Source organism: Battus philenor, unplaced genomic scaffold (assembly GCF_028537555.1).
Source record: "Battus philenor isolate CCGP_79_NKW_IND1 unplaced genomic scaffold, ilBatPhil1.0.hap1 SCAF_16, whole genome shotgun sequence".
In the NCBI taxonomy this organism is placed as follows: domain Eukaryota; kingdom Metazoa; phylum Arthropoda; class Insecta; order Lepidoptera; family Papilionidae; genus Battus; species Battus philenor.
The window spans coordinates 146,038-164,787 of record NW_027181678.1 but is presented as its reverse complement, the minus strand read 5'-3'; the positions used below and the strand labels follow the sequence as shown (position 1 = coordinate 164,787).

Here is an 18,750-nt window from a genome sequence, read left to right as displayed (position 1 = left end):
CCGACAATTAAAATACAAAAATTCCGACAAAACCGACAAACGTGTAGAGTGTTTTGCCCCGTAATGCCGCTGTGAGGTGAGGGTCGGGAGTACCTCAGTTACTGTCGCACTGCTGCTGGAGGCGTTGGTGCAGTTTTGTTCGCCACTTCTTCTCTCAGTACTGACTCTCCGAAGTAGTAGTAATGTTAACAAGGTAATAACAACCGACCAAGTGGAGGTGCCAGCCTTGCGGCTTCATTAGGCCGATCGTCAGATGGCGTTCAAATGTTCCATAAAAGTGTCTTAAATAGTCCAAAAATGTGTAGTACGTATCGCTAATCCCTTATTGCACGCAAATACACGGCGTCGTGTTAACAAAATAATATAGAAAATGTGTGCGCAGCAAGGAGCTGCTTAGGCGTTTATTTCTTTCATTAAATAGTTTTTTTAATCCTTTATTATTTGTTTGTTCTTTCTTAAAAATCATGATATGTTTTTATAAATATAATGAATTATCATGTTACTTTTTTTTCCTTAAAAGGCAATTTCTTTTGAGATGTTATTTTGACTTTTTTACACTTAATTGTTGCTGTTTCTAATATAATTATCAGCTGTAAATTCTCCATTCTCTAAATAAGCAGCTTGTTAATGTCACTGGTTATGGATACAAATAGTAAGAAAAAGACTAATAATCTTCTCAAAAACCAATAACGAAGCGTGCCTCAGCATGAGGCGCCAAATGAGTGCTCTTCTCCTGAAAGAGTTCCCGAGTCATAAAGAGGATCGACCGGAGTGCGCTCAGCGCGACACGAGGAGCGCGAAGCCGCCGCAAAAAGCTATGTGATGATATATATATATATATATATATATAAATATATATGTATATGTATATTTATAAACGACAACATAATTAGGAAGCACGATCGGAGGCTTGGGTTTTTCTGTGCGATCTGATTGGCCGCGTGCTGCTTGCTTGTTAATTATTTATTTGGTTTCGCGGCCCGTGCGCGTCGGCGCCACGCGCCCCGACCTACACCGGTCAAAATAATTATGATATAAAAAGAATTTGAAGCTTTTCTACGGACTCCTTAACTTGTGTCCGGGAAGGCGCCGGCCGCGGCGGTCGAGTCCGGCGACAGCTCGCGCGACGCGCGGCGCCCGCTATCGTGCGTTGGGCCCATGCTCCCGTGTTTGTTATTAAGAGACGGCCGGCGTAGATTTTTTTCAGATTTATTACTAGAGTCCTAAGCTCTTAGTTCGACGAAGCTACAAAGAACGGAAAGCCTCTCAACGCTCACCACCAACTGCACACAGGCTGCTTGTTAAGAGCTGCTTAGTCCTTTAAGTCCAGCTTCATTCTCTACTAAACAGCTGCCGGGGAATACTAACCCTTAACACGGTACCACTTTCATTTCGAACAATCAATTCGGAAGGCGAGGAAAAGAGTTATTCGGTGCGGCGTGAAAACAAAAGCTGCCCCCAGCCGCGTCGAAGCGTCTGCCCAGCGTCCTCGCATCGCTCCGCAGGTCAGCTCGTGCGTGATGCAATTCATAATTTGCGAGGCTCGTCCGCTTTCATAACGTTGCTCAAGGCTTGCGGAGGAAACTCGCGTGCAGAGCTGCGACGTGGCGACGGGGCGGCGGGGCGGCGGGGCGACGTGGCGGCGGGGCGGAGGCGCGTCGGCGGGCTATCCCGCTGACTCACGGCGCATGACGCACCCTTGTGTAATTCGACCTCAGACTCGTCGTGATATCGTTTCCGAAATTTGATCGGACACAATCTTTCTAAAGTTCAAGTCAACGTTGCGGCGTTTGACATTGATCAGCGAACGTTCGACTTAGCTCGCGTATTTCCACAAAAGTACATCGGAACAAACTCAGAGAAAGTTACCCTCAGGTGAAACTTGCTACGAACAGTCCTCAGCGACGGATGGCTTGCGAGCACACCGCAGTCGGTTGTAACGTTATCATTCGCGTCATTTTCAGAGCTCTCTGCGGGTTTGGTGGCGTTTAAAACGACATATCGTGGAGAGTTTTTCTGACGTTGCACCGATTGTCAACTTTTTTTTGCATTGGAGGGTCTCGTGATGCAAATCGCAAGCGTAATAGGGCTGGTCAGTAGTCTAAGTGAACTTTATAAAACAATGAGATGTCCTGCATGGGTTAGCTATGTCTAGCACGTTTGCCGCATATCTCTCATTGTTCGGATATCGTGTGGGTTACGTGGATGCAGAAATCATAATATTTAGATGTGTAAACGTGTCCTGCCACTACTTCGGTTATTTATGATCGAAAGGTTTCATTCGGTGTGCTTATAACCAAAGTCTCCCACCATAATGATCCTTCCTTCTTTTCCGAAGTGCTTCAAAGCCTGAACTTAGGAACTGGATCACGCTCCGATTTCGATACGGAAAATATATCAAGCCTTTACGAAAGGGGAGTGGTCAGCATTATCTAGTCGACAAACGGGATCTTCTCAATGAGCTAAAAAAAGTGTTGCCGGCGTGGCCGCGGCGTAAGGTTCTTTTAAAGTAATAACAGTGCTAGCTCGGTTGTGGCCGGTTGTTTGGCGGCCTGGGTGGCGAGTGGGACGGTACGAGGAGCGTGTCTCGCAACAACAAATCGATGTACGTAGTTTGTTACACTGTCTCGTTGGTTGCCGGGCCGTTAGCATCAACTGACGCTGTAACTAGTGACCTAGTTTAAGCCGTAGTATGTTCACGAGATATTACAAAGTTCCCAGGGCGTCGCGCGGTGCATTCGTATCGACAAGTTAACTGCAGTTCGGTCCCGTATGCGTCAAGTCTCGGATGAGTTTACTTAACTTAGAGCGTCAAGCCGGAAGACGGTGTCGAAATGTACGAGTGTTTCCACGTAATAACCGCGCGCGTGGCCGCTGCGCCGCGTGCGCACGCGCCGGTGGCTAATTGGCTCGCGCCTTCGATTTTCCCGATCGATCGTAACTCATATCCGCCGCCGCACCTGACTCACGACGGACACCGGCGCACAAATACTGAAACGCTCTTAACAAATGTGGTCGGTGCTGTATATCTCATTCACATGACATCGGAGCCGATTTTTCGACACTATACAAATACAATCTCTGTCAAGGTTAGCGTGTAATTTACAAACGTGTGGCGAGGTAGACCTGAGCAGCAGTCCAAATTAAAGACACTTGTCAGCGAACTCCATGCTTAAGCGAATCGAGGCCTCGGCTGCAATCTAATTATCTAATACAAATAATACATCAGCTGGAGCCAGGTCTCCGCGTGGAATCCAGGAGCTTTATTACTATAAATAGATTAAATTAAACACTTCGGCGCCCGCCAAGGTTGCGGCCGGTGAATTTGTGAATGGCGAATGCGTGCTCGAGACAAACTTTATGCTGAAAGTGTGGACGTTTGAGCTGCGAACAGAGAGATGACTCTCTTCCGAGTTCAAGGTCGCGCACTTGTCCGGTCAATGACGCAGCGCAGTACAGATGCTCCGACAAATCTGTCGTCGGCAGCGCATCCACTGTAACCTATGCTGCGACACGACACACTGGGTCACTAGGTGACTAATGAAACAGATTTGCACGCTGACGACATATTTTTGACCTCAGTTTTGTTAATACTTTCCCATTAAAATGCTCGTAGTACTTTGAGAAAGTTTGTATAATATTGTAATATGTAGAATTATTATTAAATTTAAATGTAATATATTGTTTACATAAAAAAATCCCTGTATGGATCAAACCAAAAATGCGTTCGCGCTCGGAGTTCATACAGCGCAATGTTCCTCTCCCTTTCACTTTCGTGCCGGTTCGCCACAACACGCGCATGCGCACGCGCAGGTCGCGACGCGCGGCGACTGCTAGTTAACGTTAAATCGTCTGCATTAAGTCGCCTACGTCCACAGCCGTCAGCGCGGAATGTAGCACCAAATTAACAATATCAAGTTCAAATATAGTTGTATAGGCTAAAACTTAATTCTGTTATAACTTCACACCGGCTAAAAAATTACCAGCAAACCTCGTCAAAACATTTCGCGTGAAGCTTGCATCGCATGTGTTATCATTTTTTAAATTTTAACGCTATCCACATTCCAGATACAATTTTCGAAAAGTCAATGAATCATTTACAAACAATATATTTTATTCTTTATTTAACAGGTTGCTGATTATTTAAATAAAGAATATTTGACGATCAGCAGTATCCTGAAGCGTTTTTTTTTATGCCGAGGTAGTTTTTTCCCGTCATTTTACGTAATTTTTTTCCTAGTTATAGATAAACAAAATTGAAATCTTACCGTGAATTTGACGTCAATACGTACATGACAGCGACATTGTTTTTCTTCTTAAAAAGAGACATCTGTAGAATAGACAGAGACAAATAACATTCTTGGACGTAAATTTGCCGAAATTAAAAATAGACGGTTAAACAGTGACGGGCAAATTTGAAGAGGAGCTTAACTGCTGATCGTTTGTAATGGAAAGATACTCCCAACCCGCAACCAATCCCAAGTACCATCGGCCCATTAGTCTCCTAATTGTTTTTAGGAAAATCTACGAAAGATTAATCCCTGCTCGAATAAGGAGATTCGCGGAGGCAAAATAACTCTCTACTCCTGATCAGTCTGGTTTTCGCGCCAAGCACTCCTGCACTGGCCGCGGCGCACGCACTGCTTGCTCGAGCAGGCTTAAGCAGTCGAAAAAGTCTGGTATAATGGACTTGTATACAAGCCACACGGTGCCGGTGCGCCGGACCGTGCGCCGCGCGAGTGCAGACTTGCTGCGCGATCTTACGTTACAGTACCGAGGCAGCCTGCTGCCGCCCGCGTGCCGGTTCTACGCACGCTGCACACCATTATACTCGAACTCGTACAAAGAGTGAAAGGGTCGCCCTATCCGCAGACGACTCACATCACCAAACGTCTCAGACTGCAGCCATCACCCGGGGTGATGATTCCGAAAATGGAAGATAAAAATTAACACCTAAAGCGCGGCAATGCTCTTATCGAAGCACAACTGCTTTCTTCTACCAGAGCTGATCACACTGATGGACAGTTCAGTGCCATGGGTGTTGCAAGCCCGCTATCTACTCGTCGTCCTGGAAGACGAATTTAAATAAAGAGGCGACCTTCTTTGAATTACCTCACAACATAAAACCAAAGTATTCTTGTTCAGTTAGTTTTTTTTTTAATAACATTTTATTCCGGCCATTACAAACAGGATCATGACACACGGCCGCTAAATAACAAAAGATTAATGCTCTTTCATTTTTAAAGAAAAAACATCATTCGAGTTATGACGCCGGTGTAAAGGTAAACAAAAAAAAACGCAGTCAATCATTGAGGTGCAAAAAGTGGTATTTGCCCGCGTGTGCGCGCCGTCCGGTGGCTGCGGTGTCATGTTAGAGAATTAATAATGTAATGTAATGACTCCACAACACTGCAAATGTAACTGTTAAGAATTAACTTGGTACGTTTGTATTGCAAACATTCCGGTGTTGTTCACATTTTGGTGGTGCTGAGTGCTATCTCGCACTCGGGGCTCGAGGGTGTGTTTCTAGTCACTAACGAGGATCGCACGCCGCGGCCGTCTGAGCTCCGGCACCAGGCGCAGGCGCAGAGTCACCGACAGACCGAGGTGTATGAACTACATCGCAACAAATCGAAACACAGTCTGTAGTTGACTTTTAAAAGAGGAAATGCTGAAACACATCATCATCAATTCCGCCATAGGACTTCACTGCACCCTCATAGATTTTGAATAGGGAGATCGTGAACCGACTGTGCAGCCGACCAGCATCTTCCATCTACCTCGTCTTCTTCCATAACACGCATTAGTGTCCATTCACACACCGGAAGTTAATAGGAAAACAGGAAAGAGTTACTCTAAATCCTCAGTCCTTACTTTGCGCCGTTCGAGCTGATCCATTGGGTGCTTCACACGGAGCAACGTGTGAACGTTCTCTTATAAATTTTCGACTTCAGTTAACTTTCCGTAAACACTTGCGCAGGTTAAGAAAAGAACGTCGGAAAACCTAATTTGACAGAAATAATACTAATTTGATCCCTCTGACGACATCCACTAATTGAATCAGAACGACAACGCGTTTCAATTTTAAAATAAACTACAAGAAAGTTATTGTTATTTTTGTGATCAGCTTCATAAATGTCCTTAACAGCAATTACTACAATAATTTTTTATTAGATTTGGTTTCATTAAGAAACTTTTTCAGCATCGCATACTGATCATAAGCAGGGAGTGGCTGCTCTGCTCCCCGATGCTTCCCGCTGCACCTCGCGACACCCCGCCGTTGCCAGCACCCCGGCAGCGGTGGCGGCCGCCCCCACGCAGCGGGTTCGTTCCGCCCGGCGCGCGTCCAGCCTGCCGCCCCGTCACCGTTCAGTTTAAAAATAGCCAAACGTTTACACCGAGTCAAAGGCGCGCAGAATGTTAACAGAATTAAGTCAATATTTTAATTGACACCCGCGCCCGGCGTCGGTGCCACCGTTTTAGTGTTGTTTGCCGAAGCAGACGACGCGCGAAGCCACGACGCGCGTCACACCTCGGGTGACGCCGCGCGTCAACCCAATCTCCGCCCTTTTCGACTGGCGTTAAAATCATGTGGTCTCATTAAAAAGCACTTGATGATCGTCAATAAAAATCTTGAGATTATTTATAGTTTTTTGTAGGCATCAATTAAAACTCTTGCGCATCACGGACTGTGTTCTGTAGAACCAAAAGACTCCGCTAGTGGCTGTGTAATACGCACCGCTTTTTCTGTTCATTGAATTGCTAGAACAGCGCATTTTAGTTGTTGCCACAGCATTGCGTCCTGCAGATTGATGCTCTGGAGGTGGAGGTGCGGATATTTACGGCTCTGTGCCGCGGACCTCCTTGAGAAAGCGATTTAAAAAGGTCAACATATTTACAGCGGCCTCGCAATATATTTTTGGTAATATTTTGAACGTTTACAATAGTCATAATGAATTCATAAAAATGGGGGGCGTCCGTAGTGAACGAGACGCCGAGAAAAACTGGCCGAACCGAAGTTCCGACTGCACAACAATCAACATTCAAATATCAGATTTCTCTAATGAACTGCCGCAAAATGTTATTTGACTCTCATTTACAAAATTCAAAGCGCACCTAGAAAATAAATTGACGCCAAGAGCTTATTATTCAATAACAGATTATGTAATGACGAGAGTCCTTCGCAGCGAGCCGCTTGCTTATTAGGCTTTAATTTAAGTAATATCGGACAAATTAAATTTATCAAAAGATGTGTTGTTGTGGGGTTTCTCCTTGCTGCTTCTGCACAACTATAAGACCTTGCGAAGCAGAATATAGATAAAACTAAAAAAGATTAAACAATAGATAGATAATAAATTGATGATCAATAAGAATTCTGTTAAAGGTTTCAATGTTTTAAAAGTTAATTTTATCTTTTTCTTTAATTATATTTTGTAATGTTTAAATTAAGACCAAGCTCAGGGATGTCCCGGCGCCAGTCTGCCTGCTCCTGTAGCGGCTACCCGTGTGCGCAAAGGCAGGCAGAAGTTTCGTCGTCAGCCTTAAAGTTGTTGTGGACTCTTCTCAAATGTGAGCGTATTTGGAACCTCGTTGCTTTAAATTGAATGATCGTGTTAAAAAGGAGAGCGCAATTTGATTCGAGTTTTCGTTTAAGAAGTTTTTGGAGGCTTAATACAGAAACCATAGCCCAGCGACAGGAAGACAGAGTAATACCTCGGTGGTCATCTTCGGCAGTTTGAGCAGCAACAAGAGCAGTAGAGTTACTTTCCAGGCTGAGGGCCCGCTTCATCTTTCGGCTGCGTCCTTATGTGCGCAGAGAGCCGCACCGGCAGCGACAGCGCGGTGCGCCTGTGTATACCTGAGAGCGCTGCGTGTTACACTAGTTTAAAAATTTTCTAAATTGAACACCGCGGACGTTCGAACAGCAGAGCGCACCAACACACAAGCCCGTGAACTTTCTTTAACTCTGTGTTCTAAGTAAAGTTATTCATTTGAAAATGTTTTGTGATAAGAACTGTCGGAGAAATCTTTTCGTCGCGATGCCGTCTCACCGGCGCGCGGTTGCGCGGCGCGAGAAAAAGCCAGCGGTCAAGAGGCGACAGTCTTGCGGTCAGAGCCGGAAGAGCCCCGCACCTAACCGCCTAATTGTTTGTAATTGGTTTTGTAATTGTCGTGTCACGAACACCGCCCGGGCGCGTCGCCGCATCGGGACCATAATAAAACTTTGTTAATTTTGCAAAATGTATTTACTGAGATTTCACAAAAAAATACTCGACACAGAGATGACGCGGACAACAACACACAAACGAACACGGAACCGTTCCTGTTCGGTCTCACGCCGCTATGTCTTGTCGCGTCCTTGAAGTACCGGTCTCGTACAGTAATTATTAATGGTAAAACAAAAAACCACCGCAATCGAAGTAAAGAGAATGAATGTGTTCGTTAATAATCTTAATCGCAAAATCTGTTCCCGGTCACAAGATGTTTTTTGTTTGTAGTTGAACGTTAACATTTTTTGTCCAATTTCATTATACTTTATTTTAACAATCACTGAACACTTGAGAGTGCGCTTCGCACTTATTCCAACTGGTCTACTTGAGCGAAGCGTGCGGCCGCGACGCAGGGCGGGCCGCCCCCGCTGCTCGGCGCTCGAGGCTCGCTCTCCAACCTCCGCCCCGCCAGGCCCGCCCGGTCGCTTCACGTCGGAGCTCACCTGTAACAGCAAACACGATTACGAACAAAAATATTAATGAATTACACGACCGGCTCCTCATTCAGCGGCTCCAACTTAAGCACGCTCGCGTGCAGTGCCGAGTTGTAATCGAGCGGCAACTTGAAATTCTATCCGTGTACGAACACGTAATCCTCCATTTTTATGTACAAACAAATCTTTTCCCACTTGATTACGTCACAGCTTGAAAACGACTATTGAACATTTGACGTTTTTTGTGTTGTATTTGTGTTGAATGTTTTTTTCTTCGATCAATAACTTCTACTACAGCTTTGTCGCGGCCCACGGCGGAGAGGGTGACGTGCGGCCCACAATCGGGAACAGTAATAAAATGGCATATACACCATACTCTACATAGCAGTATATGTATTACGAAAATAATGCTGGTGCAGCCGCATCTCGCTGTCCGTGTGTTCGCTCGCGAGCGCGTGGGCGGCGCGCAAAAACCGAGTTAGCGTTGAGATTCAATCGGCACAAGAAATACAAACATTCCGAACTTCACATGCGGTCGACATAAAAAGATGGGAACTACAGTTGCGCAAACGCCTGTTGCCAAGCGACGCACGCGGCCGCCACATTCACATTACGGTTTATTACTTCTTGATTATTTATGTAAATACACGTTAACAAGATTAGAGCCGTAATGTAACAATTAGTTCGGAATACCGCCGCACACAATACGTTACACATTACAAGCAGGCTGTCCGCCGGCAGCGACGGAGGAGGCTTCCTCCGCCATTTCTTCAGAAAAATGAAAAAAAGAGCGCAAACGCTTTCCTAGCCGGTAGCGATGTAGATAGTGCTAGCGATGCAGCAGTACTCCCGGCGGCCCGGCGGCCCGGCGCCGGTGCTTGAAGACTCGATCTCCTTGATCACCGTCGAGTCCCCCCGCGAGCCCGTGAGCTGAGTCACCCCGTGCAGCGGGTTCACGGCCGGCAGCTCGCTGCGTTCTGGAAATTAGTAAACTGCAATATCTAGCGTCAGTTAGAGCCGGCCACCGGTGCGCGGATAGCCTAGGAAGATTGGAAATGCAAGCTGTACATACTGAATAAATAACGATAGCCACCAGCGGCATCAGCCTTTAAAAGTGGAGCTGTTCGCAAACACGTATACAATAAATAGTTTAGGCAGAGTCGGTGATTGTTGTGGTGTTGGTGACCCGATATTGAAGCTCGCTCCGAGCTGAGACTGCAGACACAACCATCGGCCTTCCGGGTAGATGTGTATCTGCACAAGTGATCGGCGGTATTAAGTAACAAAAAAGTAAAAGGCGAGCAGAGTAATATTGGTCAAAAGATGTCGCGCCCGTGGTGACTGACGCTTGATCCAAACTACCGCTGTCCAGTTCCAAGCCTCTGTGCTGTGCATTTCGATATTCACTTCGGTCATAATACATAAACAACATTATGAACACTAGGACGTCAGCGGTGCCGGCCAGCGCCCCCGCCGGCGGCCGACCGGCCGCGACCAGCTCGGGAACACGAACACAGTGCACCGCGCCGCTGTGTCGTTTATTTTCCGCTGTATTTTCTGCGCTTTTTATTGAAAAATATTTCTGTCATTGCAATTGGAGCATCCGACACAAGCCGGTCGTCGCCAGTGATCCGGACACGCGGAACAAGTTTTACAAGTTGTAGTGTCTTCAAAACTTGAATACGAGGTTGATTATTTATCTAAATTGTTTTGAGAGTAATTATCGCATCGCGCAGAGTTTGAGAAAAGATTTAAAGAAGCTAGACAAACGGTTAATGTTTTTGTTTGTGAGTTTTACTAATTTAGTAAATGTGCGCAAACGATAAGAAAAAATTATAAATAGTAGTTTTTTTTCCTTTTTCTCATAGACCACAAGTTTAAACAGAGAAAATGTTAAAAAAAATATATTGATGTGTCTCTTCGACGGAATCTCAGTAGCGATTTTCAACTTTTTTAAATTTAGGAAATTAGCCGCTGCCCCGGGCCGCCCAGCTCCTCACGATGTGAGCTACTGATGGCCTGGAGTGAAAAATGTTTAATTCAACGCAATTAAAATAGGGATTTAGCGCAAAAGATGATTGACACCTGAGAAAACTTGTCGGTTGAAGTAAGGCTGCAGTGATCTGGACCCACCGGAGGCACGGCAACCGGTCCGGGCCGAGCTCTGCTCGCCGAAACCCCAAGGCCGCCGCCTCGCGCCCGCCCCTCGGGACACCGACCGCAAACCAAACCTGATTTCTACACTTAGCACGGCGTTGCGCAACCTAACGTAACGCAGTAACGTTGGCGGTTGGCGTGAGGTTTCCCGTCTGTAAAAATATCCCGGAGAGTATCTTGAAAAACTTGTGTTTACTAAAGGATAGCGGTCGTCAAAGCTCGGAATGTATTCTCGGAACTCGGAAATGTTTTAGGAGCGCCTCCCGCAACGTTCTCTGGAAGATTAATTGTTATCAGTGATCCGGACCGCGCCGCACACTGGCACGCAGCGCCTCGCCTCCGCCGAGCCCGCGCGCGGCCGCACGCAGCCGCCGCGGTGGACCGCAGGAGGCCGGTGTCTTCTCGCTCTTTGTCCATCAAGTGCTTCGGTTGATCCGAACAGCCTCAATAAGAGAACACGCTCAAAGTAATGAATATCGCATTGATGATCTCTGTGTTTCCTTTCACAGCAATCGCTTGTGTCTGTGTGCGTAAGAGAAAGCTGGAAGCGCCAATCACTTGCGCACTAGAACCAAATCGAGTACGAGCTGTACTGTCCTGACTTAAAGTTAAGGTTTCAAACGCGCCGTGGTCTAAGAAGAGGCTACAGTAAACTCACACTCAGGCCGTTTTTATTAAACATTTCGTACAGCTCAATGTCATCGAACTATTAGATCGCTTGGCCGTGCGCACGGAGCCCGGCGCCGGCGCGGGGCCCCGGATTGTGTGCAATACACGTGAAGCATTTTGATTCGCACAGCACGTCTGATACTTTAAAACTAACAAGCCCGCTCTCGCGCACCGGCGCCGGCCGAGCGCCAGCGAGCTCGCAAAGCTGTCGGCGCAACGTTTCGCAACAGTTAGTTCATTATATCATATTTATTATTCAATGTGGTTTCAAATGAATGCTACGTTTAACCGCAGAATTAAACGATCCGGTGACTAGAACCCAAAATATGTTTTCGCCGAGCAATAATTGCTGCTCATCGGTCTTGACCAGTGTAATTACACGCAATTAGCGGGCGGGTACTGCGGCGACTCGAGCACGCGGTGCTCCGAGAGAGGGGACAAGCGGCGCCGCCCGCCGTTGTCCGACGCGGCTATTTTAACTCAAAAACAAACAATTTAATTCACTTAAAACCTTCACTTCCGATAGAACCGATGACGGTCGGCACAAAAGCAGAGTTCATGATAAAGATGCGGCCCAGTTGTTAATAAACGGTACACCATCGTAGCAGCCGGCAGACGGCCGCTGCCTCGCTCGCGGGACGCCCGATTTTATTAGAGGTCCAAAATTACCCTAAAGTACACAGGCGAGGGGCGGTCGGCTTCAAAGAATAAAAAACTCGCACAACAAATCACCAAAAGATAACTCACGAAACAAAAACAATATAAATGGACTATCGGGGATAAAGTACATACGAACCACACGGATTCAAAGGTTTCTTGAGCACCGACGTTCCACTAACTACGAGGCAGTTGGGCATCGAGCACTTCGGGCCCCGGTGTCCGCGAACGGCGAACGCGGCTTCTTTTTTTAATAAGTTCACGCACAGAACAAACAGCAAGCACTCCGCCACGCGCGCGGGACACTTGGCGCCGGCGCCGCGGCCGCGACGAACACGATGTTCGTGCGGGCGACTACGCGTTCGCCTCCGCTGGTGGCGCGACGCGTGCGACGCGCACACGCGGCCGCGGCGCTCTGCGGCCGCGCGAGCCGGGGCGGCGGGCGCGGGGCGCGGGGCGGCGGGGCGCGTGCGACCGCCGGCTCTACCGTCGCTTAAATACCCCGGCGCGTGCCGACACTTTACTATTCGGCAGATAATCTTATCGTGAACGCACGCCCCCGACACCCGCCATGAGCCGAGCGATCCTGTTGAACCTGCTGCTGGCGGCGGCGGCGCTGGCCCGCCTCGGCGGCGCCATGCCGCACTACAGGCCGCGCACCGTGGACCTGGCGGACGCGCTGAACCGCACCGTGTGCCCCATCGTGGTGCAGGTGGACGACAATCCGGAGCGAGTGCCGCGGCGCATCAAGATGATGCGGTGCGCGCCCGACCCGTTCAAGTGGTGCCAGCACCAGCGCATCCCCCAGCACGAGTGCTGCGAGCACACGCACGACCACCACAACCTCGAATGCGTGGAGATGCACGACACGGTGCTGGTGCAGTTCCCGGCGACGGGCGCCACGCAGACCTTCGACGTGGCCGTAGGCTGCTCGTGCATGGTGGGGCAGAGCGCGCGCGCCGGCGACGTGCGCTCGGAGCACAGCTGACCCCGACACCGGCCGCGCGCCCCCGCAGTTCCTACCTTACTTATTTATTTATTTATTGAGCTAGGCTAAGCCCGCCCCGCCATCCCTTGTGATCACCACTCATCCGACAGCTTGTATTCAGGCATCGGTTAGGCTAAGTGACGTATTATTTTACTTTTTTTATTTTTAAATAAATTATTACAAAACTTTCTTGTTTTATTCCAACACTCGCGTCGAGTGACCCCGGCGGCTGCACGGCTCCGGCTGTGCGCGGCTGCTCGTCGCGAGCTCTGAATCCTTGTGACATATCTTTGCTCTCACGACACGAAGCCTCATCACACGGGTCAAGTTACCGACCTCCTTTAAGCCTGTGTTCGAGTGAAACATTGCGAAACCGAATCACATTAACACTAATTTTTAATTCCACCTCGTAAACAGTAGCCAAGTGGTTTATGGAGTAGTGCTTGTTCACTCTAGGCGATGGATTCGGTTCTAGAAAAACGGACACTGCCGGCAGCAGACTAGTGCCGCCGGCCAACCGGCAAAGCGCGCGCAGCGCCTGCGCACTGAGCAGACTGCGGGCCGCGCCGCCGGGCCGCGCCGCGCCAGTTCGGTGTTTTGTATTATTTCACAAGTTGAGGTAAGCCCGCGAACTGCGATAAGTAGTACATGTGTGAATTTTAAACATACAGGATGTTACTATGACGCCGGTTTGTATAATAATTAAATTAAAAGTGTTATGAAAAGTCGTTATCTTTTACAAACCTCCCGGTATAGCGTGAAATCGGTCTCGTTGCGACAAAGACGTTGGGGAAACTGCTCGAATGCAACCCTACCCTAGTACAGCGACGGTGCAGAAGTTCACTAAACGGGCAGCCGATAAGCCTGCAAACAACTTGGACCTTACAAGAAACGAAGAGCTGCAAGTGTACATGTTACATCTTGAGATGGTCGCGTGAAGGATTTAAAACTGTGGCTCGTAGAGACCGCTGCTGCTCGATTTCATGTCGCGTTGCTCTTCCTTTTCCAGGTTTTAGGCGAAACCCCTCGGAGCGGCCCGGCGGCGCCGACAGTTTGCGCGGATTGCAGGCACCGCACTAACAGAACAACTGACCAGTGCGACCGCTCCAACTCGTCGTTAACTATTGAACGACTAAATATTCTACACGCAAGTGACGCCGCAACTTCAATCGCAGTTAATTATTAGGATGTTTCAATATATTACGTGAAAAAAGCTCGTCTGATAACTTCGAAGTTAAACTGCTGCGTGTGGAAGTGGAGTGCGGGGGCGTGCAGGGGGCGGGAGTCGCGGGTGGGCGGGCGCGCCACGGCCCCGCCCCGGCGGCGCCTGCTCGCAAGCTCAGTCGCTGCGCGTGCGCAGCACGAAGCAACCGTATCATCCGGCGATAGTTTACACGAGGTTATTTTTACTGTAGCAAATTATGTGAGCACTGGGCGGTCACGTGGAGAGGATTCAATTCTTTCCGTAGGGCAGAGTCCTCGATGCGATGTAGAGAAATGCTCAACTTTTGTTGTACACAGGCTAGAAAGTAGGTTAGAAAAAATTCTTAAATTAACCCTCTTCTTCTATCTCATTTTCAATTAGATTGATTATTATATTATTATTAGTTATGGTATTACAACATTGATCATAAAGTAATATTACGGTTTAAGTAAAATAAAGGGATTGCTTCGCGCGGCGAGGCCGTGCGTGCGGCGGCGGGGGGGGGGGGGGGTTACTAAGCAACCTGCGACAGCAAGTCTCGCTTCAGATGTTCCGCTTCAGTCATCCGCGGGCGCAGCACGAGACTGCGAGCAAAGCCGCAAGCGCGGGCCGACCGGGCGCTCGTCTGGCTTTGCTTTCTTTATTTCGTACAAAGAATTGGCGACAGGACGGGGGCGGTCCGGTGCAATTAAACAATATTACACAACAGCAATAATTAATTTATTAACGTGCTGCGTACAGCGTCCGCGCTGGCAGCGAGTCCCCGCGTCGAATTGGCACATCGAGAGATATATCGCGCTTGGCACGTTTGATACACTATTTTCAGGTGACAGAGGTCCGCAACATTTTTTCATTGTTCCGTTCGTTCGTTGCTCCCGCAGCTGCCGCCGCCGCCGCCGCCGCCGTCCCCGCTGTGCTGCAGCGCGCACTAGGGCGAGGAGGCGCTCGCGGGCGACTCGTCGTCGCTCCTGGCACACACGGCAACGTTCAAAGTCAACACCTCTCAGATTTAGTAGATTATCTTGTATTTGTAATTAGTAGACACAAGAACATAGACACCAAACAAACAGCAGTATAGCTAAATGTAATAAGAGAACAAAAAGTCCAAAAATGAAGTTGAAGGTAGAGAGGGCATGTGCAGGGCATGTGCAGGGCGCTGCATACATTTGTGCCTGAAATATTGACAGAGGAACAACAATTAGAGGACTCGTGTTTGTAAAGAGACACGGAGACAGCCAGTAATTTGAGCCAGCGTTCCCGACCCGTGCTGTTCTCCTCCCATGCAACAGAAGTGTTTATGGAACCGCTTGGACTCAAGGCGGCATTCGCCCTCCGATGGAAAATAAAATGCCGCAAAGGTAAATAATAACTTTCCGAAACCAAAAAATCAGCGCCGCAGTGGTAACGACGCCTTTAACCACCAGATAAGGAGCTGCTAAACTGTTCGCTTATTGAAAAGAAAGAAATCTTTTAAGAGTCGGCGGGTGAGCTGCGTGCGGTCGGGGCGGACTGAGTCGTTGTCTTCTTCTCATTTTACCTTTCCTTGATCCGGCTCCCACTTCTGCCCGCGTGGCATTTGCAAACTCTACGGGTTCCGGAGGTTAAGCGCTGTTCGCGCTCTGCCCAAAACCTTTGCAAGGGCAGCGTATTTAAGATGCTCCCAGAGGAACCTATGGCACTGTTGTTTGTTACAATTTCACTGTATTAAGACAAAAACGGATTTTAGAAAGTGCGGCAGTCATCACAGGCGACGTCTCTGATGCCAAAAGAAGCCGCAGGTCGGCCGCGTGCGCGTGCCGGCTGCGGGCGGGTGCGTCGGGGGCTCGCACAGCGCAGGCCGTACTCACCGCGGGAGCAGCAGCAGGTCGGCGTCGTCGGCGCTGCTGCGCCCGCTGTCGGCGGAGGGGCGCGCGCGGCTCCTGCCACACAGCGTTCCGTCACGAGCGCGCACACATCACATGTATCGGTAGTTATTATCAATAATTATTCAATTTCATTCAAAAAGAGCGAGCAGTCGGCGCCAGCTCGCGCGCGCTCTGACCACACTCGCCTTTTTATAATGGCTGTGTGCCTTTTGAGCAACGTCTTACGTTTTGTGACATTAAATTAATATTACCCACGAGAGGATCCCGAGCAAGCTTTAAACACCTGTGCGGACAATTGATTCGTGCAGTGGACTCTGTTGCCGGCCGGGGCTATCTGAAGAAATAGTCTGCTGACGTCAGCGCCGCGCGGGTTTTCACGAGACGCGAGAGGAAACGCAAAAGCACGCAAGGCCACAGGTTCGATGCGGGACGGTGGAACACATCGAGTCCTGACGCCGCCGCGTGCGAGCAGTGGAGTAATAGTGACATGTGACAAGGAGCCGCATCTACAGAAGTTGCATTACAAGTACGATTCGATTGAGAGCGCCCGAGCTGTGTACCGAAATAATCAAAGTGCTACCTGCTGCTCCTCGCAGCAAAGGAGTAGCACTTGCGACAATGAGAAGATACGGCATTACCTGAGCTGGCGGCGCGTGGCGGAGCGCAGGGCGCGGCGTGCGGGCGGCGAGCGGGGAGCTCGCGGCGAGGAGCCGGCGGACTGCGGCGCGGCGGAGGCGGCAGAGGCGGCGGAGACAGCGGAGGCGGCAGAGGCGGCGGGGGAGGCGGGAGAGGAGTCGCGCACCGACGACGCGCAGGAGGCGGGCACGGGGCGCGGCGGCGGGGCGCGGGGCGCGGCGCGGGCTGCGGCTCGGCGACGCGCGCGCTTGGCTGCGCGCTGCCGGTGGCGCGCGCGCCTCATGCGCCGCTTGCGCAGCGCCGCGCTGCACAACACACAGCATTGCCACGCGCTGCTCACACTCCGCGACTCTTCGCTCACACACCAAACACTCGATTAAGATAATCTTCGGGTCACCACAGCCGCGTTCGTCACCTTTATATATTTTGAAACGATTACCCTGGATCTACGAACAAGAACCTGTCTGGCGCGCGGGTGTTAATTCCTACGCGTTTATGACATAACATGGAATAATACTTCCGCAGCGCGCAGTCGGTCAGGTCGCACTGTCTATGCGAGTCGTCCACAAGCTTGTTGTTTTCGTCCCAGTCAGCTAGGTTTTAGTTTTTTCAACACGGACTCTCGCTGTTCAGCCGGCCAGATGTGGCGGCCGCAGTTTGAGCTACTTCTTATAAATAGGATGTCGTCAAGCTAACGTCAACATTGCTAGGACCGATGCTTCTTGGAAGGATTAGGCGCAAAGGCCTCCGCGCCCTGGGCGTGGTCTGTCACTAGAAAGACTAATATTATGTACAAATATTAGAGGGGATCATTTCACATTCTTTACTTTGATATTCATACCTTTGTTACTTGATACAAAATGTGCTAATTATTTTTGAAAGGCGCCAAAATAGTAATCGACTAAAACTACTGCATACGCACCATAACTCGAAGCCACGAGTCTCACACGGCCGTTAGGGAATCAGTTCCAACAGCGGAACATAAAAGTACTTATTAAATTGCTATAGTTAGCGCGACGTCCGCCGGCGCAGGATGGCAGTGCTCATGTAATGAACTGCATCAGAAATTCTATTTAAAAAATCTATTGTATATTTTTAGAATCTCTTATAAAGCACCGCTTTTTAACCCTTTGCGGAGCGAACGCTCTCAACCGTTTCGTTTCAGCGGGTCGGCACAGCTCTCACGTGTATGGCCTTACTAACGTAACGTATTTATGAATAAGTGGATATATGAAATAGAGCTATCCTACCGGGCGCGGCAGGATAGCTATCTCATCTTTCATGTCAATAGCCAGGAAACACGGAAGCTGACGAAGGAGAGTTCCGCAAGAGACAAAGCTTTGAAAAAAAGCTAACGGAAGCGTGTGTCGATGCCGGCTTCCGGAACGTCATGTGATTAGTCTCAATAACTGTTGTGACTCAATCGGTCCGGAACTAGAATTGTATACTTCAGCCCCAAGAGCAATGGTTTGACGTTTGGAAGGATGTGCACCGCGGTGCCGAGGCTGCCCGCTGAGCAAGCACCTCTGTGACAAAACTAACGAGAACAATTGTTTTGTTTACCATTAGGTCACTACTCTTACCGACGGCCAACGCCATCTGTGTGTTGCTTCATACAAAACATTTATCATTTGTTACCGCAATAAACGTTACATGAATGCTATAAAAGGAAATGTAATCACAAAATATAACCGAGTTGTAATTGTTCATATACAAGTGTTTGTTCGGCACGAGTCGTCGGCGCGGGCCCCGCACCGCTCGCTGCGTCACCTCAGCCACAGCGCGGGTTCACTAGCTTATTTTTTACTATTCCAGTGGCACTATAACGTAATACTACGACACATGTTTGCACTTTTAATTTTATTGTGTT

The 18,750-nt window shown here is 48.9% G+C and overlaps 1 protein-coding gene across 1 annotated transcript; it reads right to left on the bottom strand.

Moving 5' to 3' along the window:
- Positions 1–8,967: 8,967 nt before the first annotated feature.
- LOC137919483 (uncharacterized) lies at positions 8,968–12,760 on the bottom strand. The gene is made up of 3 exons (XM_068762570.1): positions 12,754–12,760; positions 12,327–12,710; positions 8,968–9,681 (listed from the first exon to the last, which is right to left on the bottom strand). Exons 1-3 carry the CDS (start codon positions 12,758–12,760, stop codon positions 9,509–9,511), a joined length of 564 nt encoding a protein of 187 aa, XP_068618671.1. The 3' UTR covers positions 8,968–9,508.
- Between the last annotated feature and the right edge of the window lie 5,990 nt (positions 12,761–18,750).